The sequence below is a fragment of the Solanum verrucosum genome, unplaced genomic scaffold (genome assembly GCF_900185275.1).
Source record: "Solanum verrucosum unplaced genomic scaffold, falcon-dt-bn FXZP01000260.1, whole genome shotgun sequence".
NCBI classification, from domain to species: domain Eukaryota; kingdom Viridiplantae; phylum Streptophyta; class Magnoliopsida; order Solanales; family Solanaceae; genus Solanum; species Solanum verrucosum.
This window is the reverse complement of record NW_026019972.1, coordinates 644,708-672,561: the sequence shown is the minus strand read 5'-3', so window position 1 is coordinate 672,561 and position 27,854 is coordinate 644,708. Positions and strand designations below refer to the sequence as shown.

At 35.1% G+C, this 27,854-nt stretch overlaps 2 protein-coding genes across 2 annotated transcripts; one reads left to right on the top strand and one right to left on the bottom strand.

Moving 5' to 3' along the window:
* Positions 1–9,224: 9,224 nt before the first annotated feature.
* On the bottom strand, positions 9,225–10,371 carry LOC125817216 (EG45-like domain containing protein). The gene is made up of 2 exons (XM_049496764.1): positions 10,266–10,371; positions 9,225–9,517 (listed from the first exon to the last, which is right to left on the bottom strand). Exons 1-2 carry the CDS (start codon positions 10,369–10,371, stop codon positions 9,225–9,227), a joined length of 399 nt encoding a protein of 132 aa, XP_049352721.1.
* A 14,904-nt stretch (positions 10,372–25,275) lies between these two features.
* Positions 25,276–26,217, top strand: LOC125817215 (uncharacterized). The gene is made up of 2 exons (XM_049496763.1): positions 25,276–25,602; positions 25,759–26,217. The coding sequence occupies exons 1-2, from the start codon at positions 25,276–25,278 to the stop codon at positions 26,215–26,217; spliced, it is 786 nt and encodes a 261-aa protein (XP_049352720.1).
* Positions 26,218–27,854: the final 1,637 nt, after the last annotated feature.

Here is a 27,854-nt window from a genome sequence, read left to right as displayed (position 1 = left end):
TCACATAATTTACTAAGTTTATGGGAACTCAACTTTTAAATTGATTATTTAAACATGTTCCACATCTTTAAATGCATGTCTTTTGGTTAGTATTGTTTAGTTGGTTTGTAGTGGGAGAGGTTAGTGTGAGTGCCAATCACGACGGTTTGGGTCATGACATTACTCTACATGATTGCTAGCGAATCCATAACTATAGATTGATTTCAACTCATCAATTGTGAGCAACAATTTTATAATTAGTTGTGAACGTTATAGGGAAAATGTAACACCCCAAGTTTTTTTAACTTAAGACTCGAACTATTCTTCATTTACTTGTAGGTTCATATCGGGTGATTCTTAAATTGTCCATATGTGTAAAAGTAAATTTTGTAGTGTGGGAATGATTTTGGATATCAATTAAGGTCACTAAAAACTCCTAGCACAAAGTTGAGTTGAAAGTTTCCTTACCGATTAAGTTTTGATGTAAGATTCTCTTTGAGTCAACTTCAAACGATCATATCTCTTAGAATAAAGAGTTACGTGGCCCATAAACAATGAAATTAAAGGTATTTGAATCTTCTTTCCAATGCCACTAATTTTTCAAAAATCCAAGGTTTGAGTAAAAGTTTATGACCATTTTAGTAACCTGATACAATGCAGTGATGAATTAGCCAACGGAAAAATATTTAAAAAGGTCCTTTTTCTCTTTTTACCTCTAATAAAAGCCTAAACGATTTTTTTAACTAATTAAAGACCCAAAACAATCAGATTTTCATCTCTTAATTCATCATTCTCTTCTCTCTCAAAACCCTAAGGAAAAATCAAAGTAGAAGACTCCATTCAAGATTTTTTCCATCTTATTCAAGATTCTTCTTCAAGGAAAGTTCTTCTCCAAGAATTCTATTCTTTCCAACTCAAATTCCTCCATAAAATTATGAATCACTAATGAAAATTATAACTCTTTGCCATAGAGTTTGAAGAAACTAATTAAAGAATCTCAAGAAAGGTTTCTTGATTGTAACACCTTCAAGCTAGGGTTTCAAGGCTTCTAACCACATTCATTTTCAAGATTCTTCAAGAACCTTGTTCTTCCAGGTATGTAAGACTATCATAGTGTTGGACTAGTTCGTCCTCACGCCCTATATGTACTTTCAAATTAGTAAAAGAGAAATCTAGGATTCTATCCCTAGATTTGAGTATTTTTGAGATAAGTTGATTTTGAGTTGTTGATTCTTTTTGAAATTCTATTCCTAATTATTGAATTGTTATATGTTATGCATTAAAATTCTTGAGTTGATTCGTTCATGTCTATATTTCAACATGAACCCTATGAATTGAGTATTCTTGAGATGAGTAGTGTCCTTGAATTCTTGCGTTCTGATTACTGAGTTTACTATTGCTATTAAGATCCCTAATTTGAGTCGTTCATGTCCATAATTTCGCATGGACCCTATGAATTGAGTTATTAATTTTGAGAAGCTTTTTAAAGCCAACACTTGAGTTTTAAATTTAGTTTTGAGGAAGTAAAGATGAGTTTTGAGAAAAAGTTTCTAAAACATGATTAGTATGACAATCGTGTATGCCATCAATGTTTAAGCAGTATGGTATCTAGATATACCATCAATGTTTATGCAGTATGACTTTCCGAGACATCAATGATCATATTATAATATGATTTTGAAATATTTTTGAGAAAGAGTTTTCAAGTATGAGTATAAGGGGACTATGTATTCTAGAGGCATCAATTTTTACATTGATAAAAGAGAAACTAAGATTTCTAAATGAGTTATGAGTTCAAAAGATATTTCAAGGGTAGGTACCACTTTTAAGAAGGTAGTTTGAGCAATTATCTCAAACCATAGGAAGAGTTATGTTTTTTATTAAGCATATGAACATGAGTATATATTATTGGGAGTAGTATTAAGCACCATTATGGGGGAGAGTTCAAACAACTCGCTGCCCCCATAAACCATGTATGCCAACATGCTTAAAGGGTCATACTTTTTAGATGATTCCTTATTGGTTTTAAGCATAACTTAGTGGATCCACTTAGTTGAGAATGTTCTATACCCCGACAAGGTACAGACAGTTCTGGCAACGTGGGCGAGATGATGTATCATCATGTAGCTTATAATGGTGGTTGTCTGTTAGAGAATCTCCCAATAGAGTTAAAGTGTATTTTTATATATCACTTATTATGTTGAGTTCAGAGATGAGAAAGTATTTTGTAAAGCTTTAAATGATTTAACTCCTTTATTTTATTTTTGCATTCAGCTTGAGTACATTGTTATCTATTGCAACCCTTTCTTTCCGTTATATGTTATTTAGTTATATTACATACTCGTACAATCAATGTACTGATGTCATTCGACCTGCATCTTTTAATGATATAGATACAGGTTCTTAGGATCCTCAACAAGAGTCTGTTTGGATAATTTCGTCAGCTTTTGAGTAAGACCTCCTTGCTTCTGGAGGACTCCAATTTTTATGAGTTGTTACTAGCAGTTCTCTTGAGGAGTCGCGGGTCTTGTCCTAACACTCATCTTTATATAGTAGAGGCTTCATAAATAGACAGTTTTGGAGAGTCTCTCAATTTCAGATATTTTATTTAAAACTTATGTTTCTTACTCAGTATATTCAACAAAGTTTTGAGATTCAGTAAACTGTTTTTAAACGTTTATTTCAATTTGATGCTTATGTATGTTTGAGTTAGTCTTCCGCTTGTAGTCAGCCATGATGAGGGTTTGCTTGAGGGACAACAATGGTTCTCGAGTGTCGGCTATGTCCAGGGTGTAGGCTCGAGTCGTGACAAACTTGGTATCAGAGCACAAAGTTCAAGTATCCTAGGGTGTCTATGAAGCCGTGTCAAGTAGGATCTTATTTATGGTTGTGAGGGCCCTACTTCTGTAAATGAGGGACTACAAATATTTATGAAAAGTTTTCCTTCTTTCATACTCCAAATCGTGCAGTAGAGCTGTGTCATAAGAAACTTATTGAAAACTCGTGCGTTTCTCAGATTCATTCGACTATCCCCCATACTCAAGGTAGTTGAAAAACAAAGTCAGTTCATTATCGATGAGTTACTCTTAGCAAAAGTCTTGAGAAAGTCATAAGACTATAGATGGGCTTAAGAGAAGCCTATGAGTGAGCTTAAGTGTTGAGATTCAAGATAATGCACTCTTATTCATATGAATCGTGCGTTCTAGCTAAAAGAAAGATGTATTCCCAGACTATTTTCTCTAAACCTTGTTTCAGTTGAGACTCTTATGAGAAAGTATGTTTTGGAGCTTGGGTAGTATTTTCACCCGAAAATATAGTATGAGTTATGAGATTTTAAGCAGTAGTAGTAAGAATGCCCAAAGTTAGAAGAATACATGCAGAGGTTCTAAGAAAGGGATATAGTGATGAGGCAAGCTATGTTATTATAGTTATGCACTGAGTAGGTTATTAATGAGGAGTTTTCCCTTATGGGTAGACTAAGAACTAATAATTTTGTATAGAGTTCATGATAGACGGTAGAGGAATAATCACTAGTTACGATGAGTTAGAGTATACTTTAACTAGAAAAGAGGTTATGATCATGTGTCATTGTGTTAGTAATGACCAAGTGTAGGTGTTGACTAGAAGAGTAGGAGTATTTAAGAGGTGATAACTCTAAGTTAGGATTATGATCTTTAAAGGAAAGCCCATAATATTCAAAGGGTTATAGAACTAATTAGGTAATGATGTATATTAATATCCGGGTTTAGTAATAAACATTAGGCTTGAATTTGAGACGAGAGTGGTGGTCAAAAGAATGGCAACATAAGGGTGGTGATGTTAGTCTTAAGATCTGATATGGTAGACTTGACATAGAGTAGGTGAGGAATTGAAATGTTAGTAGCAATGAAGATGAGTGGTACAAATGAGAGATCCTAACTTTTAGATAAGGGCAGTGAGGTGTGGTTAAGTTGTGAGAGTAAATAGAAGCACTAAGAGGTGTACCCGAGATTGCATGTAATCATACGAGGTTCCAATTAAGTTAATGACTATTTTTCATGTGTGCCTAGATAGTATAATTGAGCTATTAATGTGTAATAGGTTGAGGTAAACATTAATTTTCTTCCCTTAAGAGCTAGATGAATCAGCCGTATAAGCCATTGAGAAGACGTTAAGAGAAGCACATTAGAAAGAGGTCTTAGAAGGAGTCTTAGTACCTGCTTAGGGAGAGTTCAGTAGCCATGAGATAAGCCTTTCCCGAGTAATAGAGCAAATGGAATGTAGACCAGTTTAGAGATGATGAGAATATATCTATGGCTTTAGAGTGTCAACTCCAAGCCTAAGGGGGAGATGATAAGATGAGAAATCAAGTCAAGTATTGAGGATGATATAGTGATATCTTCAGAAAGAGTTTAAGAGATATATCAATCCGTTCATAATCTTGCATATTCCTCATGCGAAGCTATTACAACATCTTGTGGATATTCCTAATATAAGAATTGTGTCTATGACCTTTGCTCATACACTTAAGAGAAATTCACATCTATGCTCAATTTCCAGAATGAGGGGCAAAGACTTTAGCCCATTAACCTCGAGATTAATCCATAAAGTTGTGGATATCAGTCTCATGATATGAGCCTATTCATATAAGTATTCATGTATCATAGTAGGTTCAGTCTCACAAGTTCATGATTTACTCTCAATGGCTAGCAACATAATGTTATGCCATGCATATTCTTATATCAAAATTCTCAAATGAATCGTGCTTATGATCTTTCACCCTAAAATTATTTCAGTAATCTTTTTTAGTTTTTGAGAGGGGTGTTGTTGATAGTAGTTGTGTGGTGATGGAGGAGAGGATTGCTATTTCTTATTGTGATAATGATGGTGTGTTTATTCCATTTAAGGTTATAAATATGGAGGAAGAAGGAAATAAGGTTTTACAATGAGTACTAAGTGAGCTTCCTAGTGGTAATGCATGAAAGTTCAGTTGGTAGAGATGATAGAGATGATGAGAGGATGATAAGTTCTTAGAAAGTGGGTTAGTAAGAGTCTATGGAGTGGTTAAGGTTCTAAGCTTGAATGTGGTATTGTTAACATGTGGACAATGTGTGATACATTAGGTGTTTCGTGATGTGAGCTCAAGGTTAGCTGAATGTAGCGGTAAGGAGAAGTGTTCTTGGGATGAGATTTCCTATAGAGGTATAGAACTTGAATATTGTGATTTAGATCAGAACAATCACCCTATGTTAAGTATTTTGTGATCTTGAGTTAGACTTGAATATAATAAGAGTAACCCCTTTCCATTCTCAGACCAACCGTCATTCGAGGACGAATGATCCCAAGGGGGAGATATTGTAACACCCCAAAAATTTTTAAGTTAAGACTCAAACCATTTTTCATTTACTTATAAGGTCATATCGGGTGATTCTTAAATTGCCCAAAGGTGTAAAAGTAAATTATTTAGTGTGAGAATGATTTTGGATATCAATTAAGGTCACTAAAAACTCCTAGCACAAAGTTGAGTTGAAAGTTTTCTTACCGATTAAGTTTTGCTGTAAAATTCTCTTTGGGTCAATTTCAAACGATCATATATCTTAGAATATAAAGAGTTACGTGGCCCATAACCTATCAAATTAAAGATATTTGAATCTTATTATCAACGCCACCAATTTTGCAAAAAATTGAGGTTTGAGTAAAAAGTGATGACCATTTTAGTAACCTGATACAATGCAGTGATGAATTATCCGACGGGAAAACATTAAAAAGGATATTATTTTTTAATCTTTTTACCTCTAAGAAAACCCTTAATGAATTTCTTGACTAATTAAAGACCCAAAACAATCAAATTTTCATCTCTTAATTTAGATAAGTAAAAGAGTAATATACGATTCTATCCCTAGATTTGAGTATTCTTGAGATAAGTTGATTTTGAGTTTTTGAGTTCTTGATTCTTTTTGAAATTCTATTCCTAATTATTGAATTGCTATATATTATGCATTAAGATTCTTGAGTTGATTCGTTCTTGTCTATATTTCAACATGAACTTTATGAATTGAGTATTTTTGAGATGAGTAGTGTCCTTGAGTTCTTGCGTTCTGATTACTGAGTTTGCATATTGCTATTAAGATCTCTGATTTGAGTCGTTCATTTCCATAATTCCGCATGAACCCTATGGATTGAGTTATAAATTTTGAGAAGCTTTTTAAAGCCAACACTTGAGTTTTAAACTGAGTTTTGAGGAAGTAAAGATGAGTTTTGAGAAAGAGTTTCTAAAACATGATTAGTATGATAATAGAGTATGCCATCAATGTTTAAGCAATATGGTATCTAGATATACCATCAATGTTTATGCAATATGACTTTCCGAGTCATCAATGATCATATTATAATATGATTTTGAAATGTTTTTGAGAAAGAGTTTTCAAGTATGAGTATAATGGGACTATGTATTCCGAGAGACATTAATTTTTACATTGATAAAAGAGAAACTGAGATTTCTAAATGAGTTATGAGTTCAAAAGTTATTTCAAGTGTATGTTTTTTTTAAACATATGAGAATAAGTGTATATTATTGGAAGTAGTATTGAGCACCGCTATGATGGAGAGTTCAAACAACTCACAACACCCATAAACCATGTATGCCAACATGGGTAAAGAGTTATACTTTTTAGATGATTCCTTAGTGGATCCACTTAGTTGAGGATGTCCTATACCCCGACAAGGTAAATGATAGTTCTGGGAGTGGGTGAGACAATGTATTATCATGTAGCTCATAGTGATTGTTGTCGGTTAGAGAATCTCCCAATAGAGTTAAAGTGTATTTTTATATATCACTTATATATTATGTTGAGTTCAGAGATGAGATAGTATTTTGTAAAGCTTTAAAGAATTTAACTCCTTTATTTCTTTACATTCAGCTTGAGTACATTGCTATCTATTATAGTCCTTTCTTTCAGTTATTTGTTATTCAACTATATTACATACTTGTACATTCAATGTACTGATGTCATTCGATCTGCATCTTTTAATGATGTAGATACATGTTCTTAGGTTCCTCAACAAGAGTCCGTTGAGATAATTTCGTCTGCTTTTGAGTAAGACCTCCTTACTTCTGGAGGACTCCAATTTTTATGAGTTGTTACTAGCAGTTCTCTTGAGGAGTCACGGGTCTTGTCCCAACACTCATCTTTGTATAATAAAGGCTTCATATATAGACAGTTTTGGAGAGTCTCAATTTCAGATATTTTATTTAAAACTTATGTTCATACTCAATATATTCAGCAAAGTTTTGAGATTCAGTAAACTGTTTTTAAATGTTTCTTTCAATTTGATGCTTATATATGCTTGAGTTAGTCTTCCGCTTGTAGTTAGCCAGGATGAGGGTTCATTTGAGGGCCAATAATGGTTCTCGAGTGCCGGCTACGTCCAGGGTGTAGGCTCAATCGTGACAGAAAATGTGATTATTCACTAACGTGGATATAAATATATATACCTGTTTGCCTTTCTCATCCGATACAGATGACATATCACATGTACTTCACAATTAACTGACGACCGTAGGATTTAGAATAGTCGAATAATCTTATAGTTGTTGGCAAAACTCTCAATCAAGTACTATTCACCTGCAACTATAGTAACACGATAAAAAAATCAGAACCAATTCAAGTGACCACTTTATATAATTGCTAGCGAAGCCATAACCTTAGATTGATTTCATCTCATCGATCAATAGCGTAAAAATATGCTCTTCATCTGTTAATTGTTCATTATTTCGCTTTTTTTATTTTTTATATTAGTTAGTGATATAAGATAAATTTTAAATTTTATGGCTTGAATAAATAATTAACACATTATATTTAGTAAATAATTAATTTATAAATGTCAATGATTATTCATACAATCATGTATACTTGTGGGTGTATTTGGCCCCAACACTTCGGATAAATAAGTAGTCCCAACTAGCTTCAAAAAATGACAACTAGTACGTACATTTGGTTTTTTCAACCACCTCTACTTAAATGGGATAGTGACTTTGACAGGTCAAACTTTTGTTATACTCAGAATTCAAGAAAGATAGTGATCACATTCAGCGGCGGAGCAATATATACTTGAAGGGTGTCGATTGATATTCATTTATCAAAAAATTATATTATGTATCTAGATAAAAATATACTTTTTTATGTATATATATTATATATTGATACTTGTTGATTTCCACACAATTTAACTTCTTTATATTTTGGCATCCCTAACTTTACATTTTCGTTTGAGGGAATTTTCGATCAAAGTAAGTCATTATCTAAATCAATTTACTGAAATAGTGAGTGTTTTTTTTTTTTGAAAAATATTACTGCCAATAACGTTTTACATTCGTTATCCTGAAGCACATTTGATTAAAAAATGTATTATTTTAGTGAATTAATTTAAATAATAATTTATTTTGGTAAAAAATTCCGTAAGAGGCTATTTCCGCTAAGAACTTTATATAGTTGCCACATATGTTTAGCAGCCATCCTCACTTGTATATATGCTTCAGTTTCTTGTACTAAATCCTACAAATAAACCTTGTTCAGAAAAATGACACAAAAGAATACAATATACGTAGAAAAATAAATGATGGCGTCAAATTTAATGATCGAGAACATACTGAATGTATTCGATTTAAATTTACATTTTTGTAAAAGGCTATTTCCATTTTCCGCTATAACTTTTATATTATATAGTTGCCACATATGTGATATATGTTAAGCAGCTATCCTCTCTTCTATGCTTCTTCAGTTTCTTGTAAACTAACTCCAAAATCTTATCATCAATAATGATAAGCTGGAAAAAAAAGCCGCAGCAATTCTTCTTACTAAATCCTACAAATAAACCATGAAAACCTGGTTTAGAAAAATGACACAAGAAAAACACAAAAGCATACGATATAGAAAATTAAATAGATACATTGAAACCCCTTTTTGAAGTTTTGTTTCTGAACTATTGATAATCTTAAAAGTATCCCTTTACCTAACCAACTAAATTTTAACACTCTAATGATCTGCCACGTGATATAGCAAGTGGTCTCGAACTTTTGTAGAAGCATGGGACTTTAAATAAATAAAAAATCAAGAAAAGTGTTGAAACATCCATAACTTTAACGAGAATTTAAGGATGTATATATCTCTTATGTTACAAGATTGAGTGTATTTAAGTTCAGTTAGTTAAACAGAATAGTGTTTTTAAGGCTGTCAATATTTCAAAAATGAAACTAATAATTTGCGTTAAACGTACTGGATGTATTCGATGTTAATTTTCGACTTAGGAGTAGGAGATGTTTGTGAAAAAGCATCAGCTGAGAGAGCAATGGTTGATGGGCATGGGCGTTTAGTGCAGTAATCGACCACCCTAACATCAATAGTGCCACCCTTGCACGGCCTATAACCACTTCCACTTAAGCATCTCAGTCTGTAACGCCGCCCACACGCTGCCCCGTTATCCCATAGCCCTTCACTTACTGCCACAAACAAATTACCTGATGGAAACTGATCTGCTCTGTTCCCATTGCATCTTGTTGCTGAAAATCATAACAATTATACTTCCGTCAACTTAAAAAAAAATGACTTAGCACTACACCAAAAATGATTTTTAGCGGTAATTAAATAACGAATTGCCGCTAAATATATACTTTTTTAGCGGCAATTTAACACTCTTTGTAAATGTTCTTTTAGTGACATTGAATCCAATGACAATTAATTAATGTCGGTAAATTAAGACTTTAGTCTTCTATGTGAATTGTGTATATTTATTGCCGCTAAAAGGTGTTTTTGTTGTAGTATAGTTGGACTTGGCATGGAGTTTAAGAAAATAAAAGTGATATTTCAATTTTGTGGTCCTAAATTAAATTATGTCAAATATATCAAAATGTTTTTTAATCTTGTGGCCTTAAACATGTCACGTGAAAAGTTGAAATTATAAAGTGTTACCAGAAAGAAAAAGGAAGAAGTCATTCTTTTTTAAACAGACTAAAAAGAAAAATCAATAATTTTTTTAAAAACAAAGGAAGTAGTAATATTTCCTATTTAAAAGAAAAAAAACCCAGAGGGGATCAAATTATGTAAGTGTTGCATTAGTTGGCAAGTATTTAAATAAGGATTGAAACACAAGGAGTATTAAATAGACTTACTATGAATATATCACCTGTATAATTAGATGCAAATTCAAGATTTAAAGTCAGTAATTGATATACGTATATTAATCTTATTATATATAATAGCAATAGATTCAACATTAGCATAATAGTAATTAGGAAGAAGAGTAATTACGTATATAAGGAGGATGATAAGATGTTGCAGTGCCTATATCCCCAAGGACTAGACTAACTTCAAGCAACAATAAGCTCATCATGACACCTATGTTTACAATTCTCATGATATGAACACTCATATTCTGAATATTGTATTTTTCAAGACAATTTATGTACGTTTATACTTTGCCAACCATGCCAATTTATAGTTGTTGAATAGTAGGTGTGAACCAAAATTTGTTCATGCGTGTAAAATTTTGACCTAAATTAATATTATTTGGATAATATTTTTTAAACTTCTAGATGAGCATGAGGTAAATCATTAGGATTTTGTCATGATACACCTTTGCATTACCAACAATAAGATCTCTCCACTAACATTTTATCATATTTTACTTCACCCCTCTTTTAGAATATGTTCATTAATTAATTCTTTTTAAGAATGGCAAAATTTAAGTTTGTCTAGCAAGTAGGTACAAACAACATAATCTAATTATTTCGTTCAATTATTTCCCTATTTTGTGTTAGTGTTTAATTTTTTATTTTTTAAGGTACATACTATTTTCGTGGGGATAAAAATTTATAATTTTATATTTATAATATCTCATAAGTTATGATATGTGCTTTTAAAAGACTTATACTCTGTTAGGCATATGTTTGGTTGACAAAGACAAAAATTAAAGGTCAACCATTTTGAAATATCAAATTAAAAATCAACTATTTCAAAGGGTCAGTTGTACAATTAAATAAAGTTAGAGAATATTGTTTCTAAATTATTCAGATGAAAAAAATATGATTGGTTAAAATAATTGAAAATGACATCGTGTGACTGCCGCAATTTAAATTACTCCACTTTGAACTATATGACCCTAAATACGTTTTTAGGCCCAAAATAATAATAAGTTATAGACAAATCCTAAATTTTCAGCCTTCGTTTTTTCATTTATATTATGTTTTATGGTAGATGACTCTCTCCTCTCCTATGTCTCCTTAGCCCACTATTGTCTCACAGAGCTGACCATCAACATGAAGGTTAGTGTGGGTGTCACTCACTCACACCTACTTGTGTTTTATGCAATAATGATACAATTTCTATGCATTTGCAAATAGAAAAGAAGTAGAAGATCTTAATCATTAGTGGTGAATCTTTGTTGTGAGTTGAGGTTAGATTCAAGATCTGTACATCAATTGAAATTGCTATTCGTACTTAAAAAGAACTTGTATCCGCTTCTTATTATGACTACCAAATGTATATTAACTTTTTATGGTCATTTGATTGTCGATTGTTTCACTTGAATGACTACTGATGGACTTATTGTCACGATTCAATTTCTCAGGTTATGATGACACTTATTACACCTCACCAGTAGGTAGCCTAACCCTTAGCCGGAAGCCATAAGCAACGGGCTACCAAGCAGAAGTCAACAACAAAAGCATAAAGCTTACAATAAGAGAATAAAGGGTAATTAGCTGAAATACACTAACCATCAAAAGACCTGGCATCCGTCAATATTGAGCATCTAACCCAAAATAATAGTACAAGGCTTATACAAATACAACATAAGTACATGTTGTCTCTTAATACAACATAAAAACTAAGTCTAGCCAAAATAGATGAAAACCAGTAGCTTCGGATGCCAAGAGCTCACCCTAATCTCCGAAGCTCCAAGTTGCTCCGTGCGACTCCAAATCAATGACGATAACTCAAACTGCAATCTACAAGGGGAAAAAGTGTAGTATGAGTACCAAAAACAATACCAGTAGGCAACAACCAACTGAGCTCAAAACATAACACAAACATAAACAAGTAATAAGAAGAGCATAACACAAGTAACTGAACATGATATACTAAACTAGATAGACAATAAAGAGTAGAAACAGGATAGAAGGAATGAGAAGCCGCGTCAAGAACGTACCTGAAACACGAGCCAACCACCTATTCACAAGCAACTAACATACCAAGTAACCTACCTAGGAGGAGGACTTACGACAAAAAATTTAAAGTCCAAAACCTATCAGCTAATAAGAAAACAATAACATAGAACATAATATAGTCAAACAACAACCTAGCCGGACCCCCATACGCCCGGAAGGTACCAACAACAAAACACAACCCAATCGGCCCCCATAAACCAGAGGGTACAATCAATAACCATGTATACCGGTGACATGCAATGAATATGAATGTGATGGGAACATCAAGGAAGTGCCACAAAACCGAACCCAAGAAGTGGAAACGAGGCTCCTAACCCAACTAATCACGACCACAGTCAACTCCCAGCCCAGCTAGCAAGAGTGAAAAATCATTCCAAGCCGCCCAGCCAGTGAGTCCAATCCTAGCCCAGATAATAAGAGTGACTCGGGGGCGTGTCGACTCCGAATAGGATCTTAAAGTAGCCAAGGATCATGCAAGAAAAGGCGTTGACGTGTTGGCTAGTCAAGTAAAATTGAGTGCATCCCAAATACCTCTAAAATCTAAAGTAGGAAATGAGCACATTCCAGACGCCGCTAGTAAATCAAGTGGCATAGGTGGTACGACTCCCGTTAAAATTAGTTTAAAATAAAAACCTAGTAAAACAATAGTTTATCATGATGCCAATGCATGAACTAGGATTCTACCACAAAAACCCATGAGAATGAACAAACAATACAATGCACGTCATCACCAACATTTAAACAAGGCACTCAAGTCAAATAATCATATAATCAACCAAAACACAGAGCTGAGTACTAACTTGGGATCCAAATATTCCTCGCATACATCCTCGGATTCAACAATATAATCGAACACAATAAAAATATAACATATTTACTACTAAACAACAAGCAAAAGGACCAAATGAGAGGTCTCAAATTAACAAAGAGGGGAACTAACTCTAGGGACGACACCCTACCCCAAACATACTGCTCCAGTCCCTGAGCAACATAGCTAGGAACAATCCACGGCTACAACAAGCCACCAAGGTCACAAGCACCAACGCAAGAAGAACAACTCAATATAAGCCCTCTAGGGAGCAAATCCTAACCACGGGGGTGGTAAAGCACAATCTAAAGCACCTAAGGTCCAACCTATTCTAAGGCCATAAAGCACCCATCCTAATAAGAATAAACAACTCTTTTACACCTCAATCAAAGCTACAAACCTAAACTAAGGATCCCAACACCCATACTAAGGGCCCGTTTGGCCATAGATTTCCCAAATAATATTTGGGGAAAAATTTGGCAAATAGTGTTTGTCCATACAATTTGTCATTATTTGGCAAATATTTTTGGCAAATATCCCAAAATCCCAAATACTAGTTTTTTCTAGTATTTGGGCCAAATCTCATTATTTGGGATCTTTTGAAAATTGAAATTTTACACCAAACTTTTATCTTTTACAAAAACACCCTCTATAGTAGTTGTTTGCGTTGTATTACATATTTTTTTACGTGAACACCAAAGTAGTGATGAAATATTCAGTGAATCTGAAAGTGATGATATGATTGTTGATGAAAATGATGAACAATCGGTTCAAGGTAACAAAGTCATGTGCTTTGTCTACTTCACGATGTATGAAATGATGGTTGTTGCACTCACTCCAAACTACCACATTGCTCTAGTGGCATGGAAACTACTTGTTATTTGTTGCAACGAAGATCCAATTGACTTGTAATACAAACTTATGGTTAGTTTTGATAGTTTTTAAAACTTATGGGTATAAATCATATTTTTTTTAAAAGTGAAATATATTTCACAAATACTATGGCCAAACACATGGTGAAATTTCACCCAAATTTTCACCCAAGTAATATTTGTCAAGAATATTTGGAAATCTATGGCCAAACGCTAGCTAAGCCTAAGTCTCCAACCGAATCAAGAAAATGTGGAATAACAAGAGGAAATATAGATATCCGCAAATACCATCAAAGATTACATGAAATCTATACTAGGCATTATCTAAGAAGCTCAATCAAGAAAGTAGACCAAAGCCTACCTCAAAGCCAATCACGAGCGCTCCAAATCCACCGCACATGAGTTCTCCGCATTTGAAATGCCTCAAAATACTGCCACACTATCAAATTATCGATCACAACATAGTACATACATTTTGACACTAAAATCGCCGTAATTTGAAACAGACCTAAAATCGAGTCAAAAATAGGAATGTGGGACCCGCATTGAGAATTCCAAAATTGACTCCACCAATAGGTCCTAATTGACTACCCGAGCATGTGTCCCGAAATAGAACTCAATTTTATGCCTAGAGTAGCCCCCCACACACATAAAAATGATGAGTCCACAAATTGGACTCATTTAGGGCTATATTTTTATAGGAATTGTGTCCTCAAATACTTATTTTATCTCAATATTTGATGAAAACCCTTAAGTTTCAGGTATGTGAAGTTTTTAGGAAAGCATGGACACTACATTGCAAAAAGGAACGAAAAGGATGAAAAGAACGAAGAATGAAGGCCTGAGGATCGCCGAGTCCACTTGGCGAGTCGCCGAAGGGTCTCACTTCACCTTTTGTTCCAGTGTGCTGAGCCCTAAAGGAAAGGATCAAGTCGGCAGAATAAAAGAGCAGTCGGTGCATCGCCGAGATGTTCTGCGAAGCAGTACTATGTCACCCAATGACCCAGAGCACGACGATGCCGAAGGTTGGTGCAAAACGGCGATGAACTACACCAAAGGGAGAATTGCCGGGTTGATCGGTGATTCTGACTAATGTTGCTGAATGGTCCGCTGTAGCACAGATTTTTGAAAACTATAAATACTCGTTAAGAGTTATAGCTTAGTATCAGATTTTTAGTGTGAAAAAAAATATTATAATTTTCATATAGAATAGTACTTTTTATATTTCTTTGAGTTTAAGAGGGTTTTGGAAACTTGAAGAAGAAGAGGGTTTCATCTCGAAAGATTTAGACTTGGGTCTCTTGATTTCTTCATTCTTGGCCTGTAACAAGACTTAAATCTTCATACCCATTTGAATGCAAGATCATTTAGGTATAATTTCTATCTCTTGATGTGTGGCTAAAAACCCCCATTCTTGGGCTGTGATTTAGCGAATACAGGTTAATATTGTTGTTGGGTCTTGCTTGTTGATAGATTAAATCTAGTTTAATGGTGATTTCATCTAGTAGTTGTGGTCAAATTTAATGGGTTTGTAGTTGCAAATACAAGCCCACCCATGTGTTTTCGGCTTGCTCGAGAGAGAGGTCGTAAAACTAAGACTGCTAGACTGATGTCCTAAGGAGTGGGTCGACATGAGGTTCAGCCCGAGAGGGTGATCCCTAGTCCCACATCCTAACACTCAGCTCGAGAGAGTGAGTGGGGTAAGGCGTAGATTGGTCTTCATGCGACAAATGGGAGTTCGAAATGAACCCATTTGAAATGGGGTAAGTTGCTCGAGAGAGAATTTATTTCCACGTATAGCTTAGCCTAGTCACTATTACTCTATAAATTCTCTATCGAAAGCATGTACCCAATAATTTAGATTAACCCGTAATCCGGTCACATCCCAAGAATCCCCCTCTAATTGTTAGATTTTTCTTGTTGATTTTGCTAATTTTAGCGTACTTGTGACAAAACCCCCAAATTGATATTTGACACTTTTGTGTCTCCCCCTTGAATTTACAATATTTTTAATCGTTAATATCTTTAGCTACGACTAATTAGAACTAAATTTTATTTTTCTATAAATTCTCAAAAATCACTCCCTTGGGATGATCCCAACCCTCGGTTGGGTTACTATATTATCGACGATCGTAGACACATGAATCGGAAGTAGTGTCGTTGGTCACATAAGTATCAAAATGGCGCCACTGTCAGGGAGTGGTGTTATTTGAAAATTTTTGGATTAATACAATTTTTGTTCTTCTTAATTGTAGTCTACTTACCTAATTTTTAGTTTTGTTTTGTTTGTTGTGTGAATATTTCAGAAAGCATGAGTGTTAATGGTAGCAACGGTGGCCATGTAGGCCACCAAGACGACATCGGAAACCTCAACGATGTCCAAGAGCCCAACATCAATGGCCCCTATCTCATGGGAGGTGTTGGAGCCATTCGTTTACCCCCAGCCGAGGGAAATACAGTGTTCTACATAATGAGCACCATGTTGCAACTCTTGCAACTAAATGGGCTTTTCAATTAACTAGCTCACGAGGACCCTCACGAGCATCTTCAAAACTTTGTAGATGTATGCGGACCATTCTCGTTCAAAAAGATCTCTCAAGAGTCGGTCAGGTTGAGGCTATTTCTTTTTTCGTTGATGGGAGAAGCGTGCAAGTGGCTAGCCGAGCTACCACGTGAATCCATTACTTCTTGGGAGGAATTGGTAACCGCATTTCAAGTGTGATTTTTCTTTCCCTCGAAGATGATGTCACTGAGAGATAGCATCCAGATCTTTAAATGCCTAGAAGGAGAACCTCTGCACGAAACTTGGCTGCGATTTAAAAAATTAGTGCTACAATGCCCAACTCATGGTCTACCTGATAATGTCAATAATGTCTTGCTACAGTACTTCTACCAAAGCCTAGATTCGGTGAATAAAGGTGTCGCTGATCAACTTTCACCTGGAGGCCTAATGCAGCAACCATATGCAGTAGCAGCCCAACTTTTAGATGGTATGACAACCATTAATAGTGCACGGTACACCTGTGAAGACCAAGTCTCCCCTCTCACATTTAAACTATCCAAGGAACAAATGGACAAAGATAATGAGAGAGACCAAAACATGGCCAAGATCATGACACAACTTGATATTTTCTTCAAAAATGTAATGGGGGTTGGTGCCCGTGGTGTCAATGTTGTGGGGGTCGGGAGTGAAAATCCTGAGGAGGCGAATTTTGAAGCATTGTATAATGAGGAGGTGATCTTTCTAGCCAACCAAGGTGGTGGTTATCGTTCAAACTAACCAAGGAAGGGTGCTAACTAAGGTTGGGCTAGAGATGAAGTATGGAAGAATCGAGAATGGAGAGACCGAAATCCTAATTGGAAAGACGGGGAAAAGGACAGATATGTGCCTCCCACGAGAGCCGAAAACCAAAGGACTCGAAGGGTGGTAGGTCTGAGGTTATGCTTTCGCGTATCCTCAACAAATTTGAAGGGTCAGGCAAAATACTGAAAGGCATAAAAGAAGAGGTTTCTACCCTTGGTCAGACCGTCACCTCCCATTCTGTTTCAATCAAGCAGTTAGAGACCCAAATGGGTCATATCTCGTCTCACCTTAATCCGAGAAAACAAGGGGGTTTGCTTAGTGATACTATGGCTAACCTTAAGAGTGAGATTTGAAGGAGGACTAGCGTCGTGCCACGACGATAACTAAGGCGTTATTTGGGAGGCAACCCAAAACCCCTTTAATTACTTTAGTTTTATTATTATCAGTACTTATTTCTTGGTAAAATAATGGTGTGTTGTTTGTATTGGTTAAAGTATAAGGCGTGTTTGACAAAGTGAAGGATGACAAACAATAGATCCAGTCGATGAGTCGCCGAAGGGGTTGGCGAATCCGACCTTGTCCGCCATTTGACTCAAGACATCGTCAACATTAGAGTCTGTAAAACTCGGTGAGATTTGGAGACTATTGGTGAATTGCCGACCATGTCGGCGGTAACGATGGAAACCACCGTTTGGACCTTCACGATGACTAAACATCCTGTAAAACTTGGTGAGTCGAGTGCTCACTCAGCGAATCGCCAAGAGGTTCGGCGATTGGAACTAATGTCGCCTAGTGGGCGAGAACTGGACAGTTTTTACAAGCCAAAGGTTTAAAAGTTTCAACTTCATTCACTTTCCCTCACTTTTTATCTGCCCAAACTCACACCTGCACTCTATTTTCAATATCCCTACACTTTTAGAGTATTTTCGTTATTGATTTGTGTTCGAAAGTTGGATTACATTGCTGACTAGCGACTCAACTACATTTTAGTCAGCACGAAAGGTTGGTTCCCAAACATTGAGTTCTTTCTATTGATTTTGGACTTAATGCAATGATCTTACCCTGATGATTTGTGTTGGGTTTCTCTGGTAGGATTAGAATATTTGTCTGCCTCTTAGATCTGCAAATTTTGCATGTACTAAGTTAAATGGTTAATTCCTGAAGGTTGCATTTTTAAATTGACTTAAAATTTGTAGGTTGAGCATGATTGTCATTGGGTCTAACCCTAATTTGAGTTGTGCGCCTTAATTGTGTTTTCGGGGACCGCAGGGTTAAATTCGGGAAAGTGGGTCACAAGTAGGCACGTTGGATCATTCGGCGAGCTGTGACGAGCTCGCCGAACAACTCAGTGATTCGGCCAAGCATCCCATCTCACCCTTATTATCATGCTTTATCTGATGTGGCAGCTGAAACTTTCGGCGAGAATCCCTTTGTTCGCCGAATGGATTGCTAAATCTGCTTGCATTTCTAACTTTATCTCAAGGCTTTATAGACATGGCCAGACCAAAAGTCGCAAGAAGAAATGTGCCACCACAACATATAAGGGCACAAAACTCCAGAAGAGATGCTGGGACGACAGATCACCCCAAAGCAATGAGTGAAAACAAGAAAGCCAGTTCTAGTAGAAGGATTCCCACTGACCCTAATGTTCCTTTGTGGGTTCGAGGGTTCATTAGCGCGATACATGCCTTTGGAGCAGCTCACGATTTGGACAATATGGCTAAAGCTAATATCGATGGAGCAACTGAGGCAAACACAGACAATGAAAACCAGAGTCGGAATAACAACACCCCATACACTGATACCCTGACAGAGAGAGAGACTGCATAGACAAGACCTTTCTTACCTCCCTCTCTGTCTTATTATATTTTTACTGTTGATACTTTTATTTGCATTTGAGGACAACTACAATTGATTTCGCTAATTTTAGCTTACTTGTGACAAAACCCCCAAATCGATATTTGACACTTTTGTGTCTCTCCCTTTAATTTACAATGTTTTTAATCGTTAATATCCTTAGCTACGACTAATTAGAACTAAATTTTATTTTTCTATAAATTCTCAAAAACCTCTCCCTTGGGACGATCCCAACCCTCGGTTGGGTTACTATATTATCGACGATTGTAGACACTTGAATCGAAAGTAGTGTCGTTGGTCACGATAAGCATCAAAAAGCAAATAAAACACATATTCAAGAGAATAGGCACCCCCTTCAGGGTGAGAGTTACCCCAAACCGATGCCTTTTGCACTTCCACAAACACTCCAACATGTAGCACCACAACCTCCAGCACTTTGAATCACCAAAACGGAGCTCCCAATCTCCAAAAATCACAAAAAAAACTTAGGATCGAGCTTATTGCATGAACGGTCTTATTTAAAAGACCAGTTGAACTAACCCATCGCAATCGCGGAGCTTGAGGCTCATGATCGCGGCCTACTCAGAAGAAGTCCTTCGCGAACGCAGACAGAATCCACGCAAACGCGAAGACCAACGAGGCAAGCCATCACGAACTTGGTGAGGTGCCTCACAGTTGCGAAGGCCAAAGCTGGCATCCCCTCGCGAACGTGGCTCTCAGCCCTCGCAAACACGATCAAGGGAGTGGGCTTCACCAATTGATGCACATCAACTGGTTTTCCCCGACATGGAATTCTCTGACAGGGTGCCCGTGATTCATTTGGAATCCCATGCGTAAGCAAAATATGCTACCCTGTTGAATTTGAGATTTCAAACTCAATGAAACCATCAAAACTTCTATCTGAGGTCATTTTGATGAAAAGTGTGTCCCATACTCAAGTTTCATTTTAAGCTGAAAACAACATGAATGTTCAAAATAAGACCGAAATCCTAGGGAACCACAAGAAAGGTTGTTCTAGACCAAACTCGATATTATGGAGCTACGTACTGACAGAATTTTCATTTGAGCACGTTTACCAAGAATGTTGACCAAAGTCAAACCTTAGCTTAAGTTTCCAAGTTAAAATGCCTAACAACAGAAACTCACCGGAAGTCTCGTGGCCCAAGCCAACCATGCCCTTAACCTAAAATGGCCCTTCCAGAGTTGGTGAATTCGTTAGAATTGCATTCTAATGCAGTTTTTTTGAACTTTTGACTAAAGTTAACCGTTCAAGTTTCAAAGGCATCAAAACACAGAAACTTGCACAAAATCCAAAGAACGACGTAACAACCAAACTCTCAGTCCCAGCAAGTCATAAATGACTTGGGGTCACTATAGGAAAACTCTAAACATTGAAAAGATTAGAGAACGACAAAAATGACCTGGAGGGTCATTACACTTGTTCCTTAAATAATTGGTCCTAGTAAGTAATTAAGGGGTAGTACTAGGTTTGACAGTTGACTTTTTGTAGGATAATCAATTGGGATTGGAAGAAACCATTTAAACCAAATGGAAATTGAAATGAACCCACGCTGCACCAATAATAAGTACATAGTTTACATGTAGATTTACTTATTGTTTTTAATAAAACATAATATATTTGAAATTAAATATGTTTTAAAATTTTAACATTTCACATGATGTGCTTTTTTATCATGAAGTTTAAAAGACTTTTTGGTACATAATACATTTTTAGGGCATAATACATAAATAGGACTTTTAACTTGGCATCAATTAATAACTATGACCCTAAACTTTGCCAGTGCATAAGTAGGCACTTTAACTATCACAAATTTAAACAATTAAACACTCATATATCACAGGTAAAGTGCGTGATATACAAATGCTTCTATGTGGCGGCCAACTAATTAAAATAAATACACGTGGATTTTTCAATTAAAAATATGAACATAACAACAAAATAAATATCAATTAACAACTATGACTGATATGCATATTACACATCCCTAAAGAAGTATAAGCGATCATTGTCAAATAAAGAACCCAACTTGTAGGTTGGGATCGATCCCACGAGGAATATGGTTCAGACTTAAACTTAACTCACTATTATCTCTGTTTAGTCAAACTATTTTCGAGAAAAGTAAACAGAGGGGTTTTGTATCTAAAATAGCAGATTGTTGATTTAGTAACAAGTAAACAAGATTCAAACTTTGAGTTATCAATATGAGAGAGAAACTAGGTATATGTGTTCCCTACAGGCTCTTAACGTCGTACTCCTAATAATAGTAATCATTTCCTAGTGATTAACATCCAAAGTTGGTAAGTTGGGTATCCCTAAGTGATTGGTCATCTAAATAGGAAATTTCACCACGCACCTTGGTCCGGCTAGAGGTGTATGCGTTATTAACCTTTACCTTTACCCCAGATTAGTTATCATATCAATGTATGGCTTAGTTTTCACCCTCACTCAAATTGACATCAAACTATTGATAACATCTACTAAATCTCTATTGTTTAATCCTTTTCTCATTCACTACCTCCTTGGTCCGTCAAGTAGGAACGATGTGATTTCTAACGTTGCGCACCGTTAAAAAGACTTCTAAATGAAAGGATTAACAATACATGCATAAACACTATTCAACAATTACTTAATTATTATTCATACTTTGTTAATTGTTCATGGTTCCCACAACACTAGTTGTGGATTTAGCTACTCATGCTTGATAGTTCACAATTCATAATTAGGTTAAAAGAATTCATGAACTTACAGTTAGAATAGATGAAAACCTAAATCTTGAATTGAAATTCAAAGTGAAAATTGTATCAAACGAATTCCAAAAATTAAATTGCTAAGTGTTTGCAAAATTAATTTCCAAAAATCAAAAATTAGAAGTTTACAATAATGTCTAACCCCCCAAAATGAGGATTACAACTACTATTTATAGAAAATAAATCCTAAATAAAATAGGAAACAAAATAAGGAAATAAACTGTTGGAACGCGGCTTCTGTCGACGACACGACCTATGGACTGTGGGTCGACCTATGGTCCGTAGGTCCCCCTCCGTGGTTCAACACTTGAAAAAATTAATCAGGTACTGGAACCTTCAACTCCCAGATCTCCATAGACGGATGTGTAGGATGACCCGTGGGTCGACCTACGGTCCATCGTCTGCTCCGTGGTTCCACATTTGGTCAGACTTCCCTGATCTTTCACGTACGATACATCACCTATGGTCTGTGGACTGGACTACGTCTGTCCTGGCACTCCATGGACTGAATACTGAAACTCAACTCCTAAACAAGGACCTACGACTGCCCATCCACGGCCCGTCGTTGGACCTACGATCGTGAGTGGCTCCGTTGGTGGCTACTTCTGCACTTTTCATCTTGCATCTTCATCAACCGCATTCCAGCCTATTTCCTGCAAGAATTACACATAAAATATTATTCCTACTAGCAAAATATCCCAAGACACACACAAACTCTAAGTGAAATGCATCAAAAATATTGTAAACTCACGGTATATCAATGACTCTATGCTTAGCATAGAGAACAACGTTTTCCTCTTTCTTCTCTACAAAACCCTAACGCTAAGTTCCTACATTTCATCCTTCGAATCAAAGGTAAAATTGTTCAAGAATTGTTGTGAAATTTCACGTACTTGGATGTCTATCTATTCTTCTTCCTCAATTTAGTCGAGGTATGTTTAATTTCCCCTTTTGAAATTTCATTTTTGATAATTTTATATAAATAATATGATTTTTTTACCACAACTATTTTGCTCTATTTTTTCACAGTATTGAACATATGGGTCACATTATCATTGTTTTTCACCATGGAGGTAGCTTTTATAATGGTTAATATGTTTTGAAATTGGAAAATATTATATTTAACATAGACAAGGACCACTTCTCCTTGACCGAAATGAAATCTTATGCAAAAGATGCTAGGTATGATGAAATTGAAGTTTTATATGTTGAAGACCATACTACCCATAGATTTGTGAAGTTAGAAAGTGACAGTCAACTATACAATTGTGTTAAAGAATTGTGAAGTGGGTCCTATTTTAATCTGTATCTAAAACATGTGATTGTTAAAGAAAGGGGCCACTACTAGCACTGTCTTGGGAACATTTTCTGGTGAAAAAAATATTCAAGAATTGGGGGATTCCTCTAGAGCCTCACATCCTGAGGATGGTATAAATGGTATCTTAAACGAGGGAGCTGGTAATGATAATGAGGAAGAAAATAGTAACTCTCTTGACTTTGAAAAGGAAGATTTAGATGGGGTTTCGGATGAGGATGATAGTGAAGTTGATGAAGAGTTGAGAGCCTTTAGAGAAAGTCTGAGACAACAAAAGAGGAATGAAGTTGCAAAGCCAAAAGAGAGAATTAAAAAATCTTCCAAGAATCAAGAGGTTGAGCTTGGAGAAGCTGGCATAGATAAGGGATTTGAGGATATTTTCAAGTATAAGGCAACCAAGTATATTGGTAGATTGGGAGGTAATGAAGAGTTCATTGGTTCATCAGATGAACCAAGTGAAGTTAGCGATGAAGAGCTAGATGTTTTAGCACAACTAGGTGTTGATTTACCTTCAAGATGAAAAAGCAAAAAATTGAGGTATGATAATTCTTCTTCCATTTCTTTCTTTGAATTGGGTATGATATTTGAGAGTGCAGTTGAGTTTAGAAAATCTATCGCTGATTATGGTGTTCGACAGAAGGTTCAATTAAAATTAAACCCAACGAACCTCATAGAGTTAGGGTAAGATGCTTAGTACATACTATGTGAGTTTGAGTAGTTTTATTAGATATAGCTTCATATGGGTATGAGCTATTTTATTGATGTAGTATGTGGATGCGAGCTATTTTACTGATCGATGTAATATGTGGGTGAGCTGCTATTTTGTTGCTTCCAGTGTGATTATTCTCCACTGAGCGAAGCTGCTGTTATATTATAAGATTTTGCTCTTTTAATTTTTGTTGTTAAAACAAAAAGGATACAAGTTGCTCTATTATTTGTAGGTTACAGTAGCATTGAAGCAAGAAACATGAGTTTTGCCAAATGTACAATGGTGTTGCTTTTGTGCTCCATATAAACATCTTCCAGAGCCAATTGTTTTGCCAATTATACTAGATTTTGAAGAATATCGTAGCACCTTTATTACACATCCATGTGCCAATATAGTTCTTTTGTTTTCGTTAGTGTTTGTTCTTCTTCAATTACGTCCAAAAATTGTCAATTAGCAGCAGAAGTTAATTACGTCTATAAATATTTTGGAATATCAAGACACGTTTGCAGAACTAACATACAATTATTCAATAACTAATTTACAATCTTTCATTACTATTTACTTAAGAACTTCTTTACATTAGGCCGTTATCAACGCAAAAAAAACTACATTATGATCCCAAAATGACTCCTGCAAGCAACCAAAGTACATAAAATCAACATACGTAACAATGACTACATAAAGAACTCTTTATAAATTCAAGATAGGATCACAACGATCAACAAAGCCCAATATTTTCTCCTAATTTTTTCCTTTTCTTCATCATGTTGTCTTATCCTTTTTTGTAATCTTGAAATAACAATTCTAGCTTGTTCGTCATAATCCATTTTGCACCACTTGAAAAACTTGCATCCAGCCTGTTTAAGAAGCAACAAAATAATCATAAAATTATATCTTGAATGCTAGAATTTAAACATAAAAAAAGGTCATCTAAAATGAAACCTTACTCGACCATCTTCACATCCAAGAAACCAGCGACCTGGGTTATTTAGAGACCAAGAAATCTTCATTAAAGCTCTTTTTCCACAATTACAAAAAAAAATTGATGTCATTTCAATGAGCAGAAAATTGTGAAGAAAGAGAGGAAGATGGCAATAACTATTGAAGAAATTAGAAAGAAGAGAATAAAGTGGATTTTGATTTTAAAAAGGGATATATATATATATATATATATATATATATAAAGTATTTGTATTATAGTGAAAGTCTATTATGTGGAGTCCTTTTAGGATATGGTTAGGAATCCAACTTGGGGACCAAGTTGGATTTTCCTTATAAATAGAGGGGTCCTCTTCATTGTAAAATCATCCCTATAATAAGTCTTCTCCTCTCTCTACTTTCTTCTTCTTATTCTATAGTTTCATAACACGTTATCAGCACGAGACTCTACCGTCTCAAAAAGTGAAGGTTAAGTTTGAAGAATTAAAAAGGTATTATTTATTCTTTTGCTTTTAATTTTAATGGCCAATCTTACGAAACTAGAGTTCATTGCCCTTCATAGTTCGGGCAAGAACTATCTTTCATGGGTGTTGGATGCTGAAATCCACCTTGATGCAATGGGTCTTGGAGACACCATAAAAGAAGAAAATAAGGCATCAAAGCAGAACTATGCGCGGGCAATGATATTCTTGCGTCATCATCTTGACGAGATTCTAAAAATCGAATATCTCACAGTTAAGGCACGATATGATTGGATGCATCTAAGGCTACAAGACTTTAAGTCTATATATGAGTATAATTCTGCCATGTTCAAAATCACTTCTCAGTTGAAATTATGTGGAGAAACGGTTAGTGAGATTGATATGATGGAAAAGACGTTCTCCACTTTTCATGCCTCAAATGTGCTCCTGCAGCAATAATATCGAGAGAAAAGTTTCAAAAATTATTCGGAACTAATTTCTCATCTTCTTGTGGCTGAGCAAAACAATGATTTATTAATGAAGAATCATGAGAATCGACCTACTGGATCTGAACCACTTCCTGAAGTGAATGAGGCGTATGTCCACCATGCTAGGCATGGAAAAGGTCGCAGCCCTAATCTTGGTCGTGGGCGTGGTCGTGATTATGGTCAAGAACGTAATTCTTTTCCTGGTGTTAATCATTTATCAAATAAAAATCACAATCAAAAGGAAAAAAGAAAGGATGAGAAACGTGAAGCAACTTGGGAAGGTTGTTTTCGATGTGGTGGAAGAGGTCATTATGCACGTGATTGTCGTACTCCCAAACACTTGGTTGAGCTTTATAAAAAATCGCTAAAGAAGAAAGTGAAAAATCCTGAAGCGAATTTTGTCTCTGAAAATCAAGTTGACATCACACACTTGGATGTAGAAGATTTCTTCACACATCCTGAAGGAAAGATAGATCACTTAATTGGCGATGATTCTGTGAACATGAAAGAGTGATTTTTTTTTTATGGTAGTAGTTATTAATAAATTTCATGTAATGATAGTTGTTTACATGAGTATTAGTATTTTAAATTAGTTTAGTTGTATTCTTGTAGTTCATTAATTTGTTCCATCTTAATTAGATAATATATATTTTTCATTGATTTATTTATATGATTTTGTGAATGTATATACAATTCTAGCTAGTAACGAATGATTTGTGAGTTGAAATTAACAAGGTTATAAAAATCGTTCTTGACCCAATAGTTGGGTGTTATTGCTATGGATACAAAATGTTTAGTGACTAACAAATGCTATAACTATAATAACGTTGAATCCTATTATGTGTTTGCAGATTTTAATGTGATAGTGTTAGTCAAATACTAAACTTTATTATGTGTTTGTGTTATATTAGGTCTTTAACTTGATCTAATGCTAAAAGCATGCAGTTCGTTATTAACTAGGATTAAATAATGATTTTTGTTTTATTTTTTCCTAACGGCTTGTTATTGACTTAAAGGAAGCAATAAATTAAGGCTCAACTACTAATATTTAATTATTAGTTTATTACATTAATAATTATTAAATATATTGTAGCCTTTTGACAACACTAATATTTAATATATGTTTATTTTGTGTATGTCATTTCATGTGAAGATATGGATAATTCTAAAAACATATTATCTAAATATGAAGACATTTGCTTGATTGATTCTGGTACAACACATACGATATTTAAAAATGAGAAATATTTTTTCATTTAAGTATGAGCAAAATAAATGTTACTACAATTTTTGGTAGTACTAATATGATTGAGGGCTTTGGAAGAGCCATTGTAATTTTGCCTAAGGGAACTAAACTCATCATAAATAATGCTATGTTTTCTCTCAAATCTCGGAGAAACTTGTTGAGTTTTAAATATATCAGTGAAAATGGTTATCATATCCAATCAATGGATGAAATAAATCTTGAATATCTTGGTATCACTGAGAATGTTTCTGGGCAGACATGTGTTATAGAAAAGTTTCCTGCTTTATCTTCTGGCTTGTATTGGACAAAAATTAGTGCAATTGAGGCACATTTTATAGTAAATAAAAAGTTTACTGATTCCAATACTTTTGTACTTTGGCATGATTGTCTGGAACATCCGGGGTCTATAATGATGAGACGAATTATAGAAAATTCAAATGGACATTCATTAAAGGACCTAAAAATTCTTTTAAATGGTGAATTTTCTTGTACTGGTTGTTATCAAAGCAAGTTAATTGTGAGACCATCACCAACGAAAGTTGAGATTGAGTCCCCTACGTTCTTGGAACGTATACATGGGGATATTTGTGGACCTATTCACCCACCTAGTGGGTCGGTTAGATACTTTATGGTTCTAATAGATGCTTCTTCTAGATGGTCGCATGTGTGCCTATTGTCTCTCGTAACTTGGCATTTGCAAAATTATTGACACAAATAATAAGATTAAGGGCACTGTTTTCTAATAATCAGATTAAGTCTATTCGCCTTGATAATGGTGCAGAGTTTTCAGCCCAATCATTTAATGATTATTGTATATCAATTAGGATAAGAGTTGAACACCCTGTTGCTCATGTTCATACTCAAAATGGTATCGTTGAGTCATTAATTAAGCGTTTGCAGTTAAT

Bases quoted from the DNA above. Each gene is read 5' to 3' on its own strand.
- LOC125817216 (XM_049496764.1), bottom strand. From the start codon at position 10,371: ATGAGAATTGTAAACATAGGTGTCATGATGAGCTTATTGTTGCTTGAA. The intron at 9,518-10,265 runs GTAATTACTCTT...TATGATTTTCAG, and splicing joins TTATCATCCTCCTTATATAC to CAACAAGATGCAATGGGAAC.
- LOC125817215 (XM_049496763.1), top strand. From the start codon at position 25,276: ATGGCCAATCTTACGAAACTAGAGTTCATTGCCCTTCATAGTTCGGGC. The intron at 25,603-25,758 runs GTTAGTGAGATT...TTATTAATGAAG, and splicing joins TGAAATTATGTGGAGAAACG to AATCATGAGAATCGACCTAC.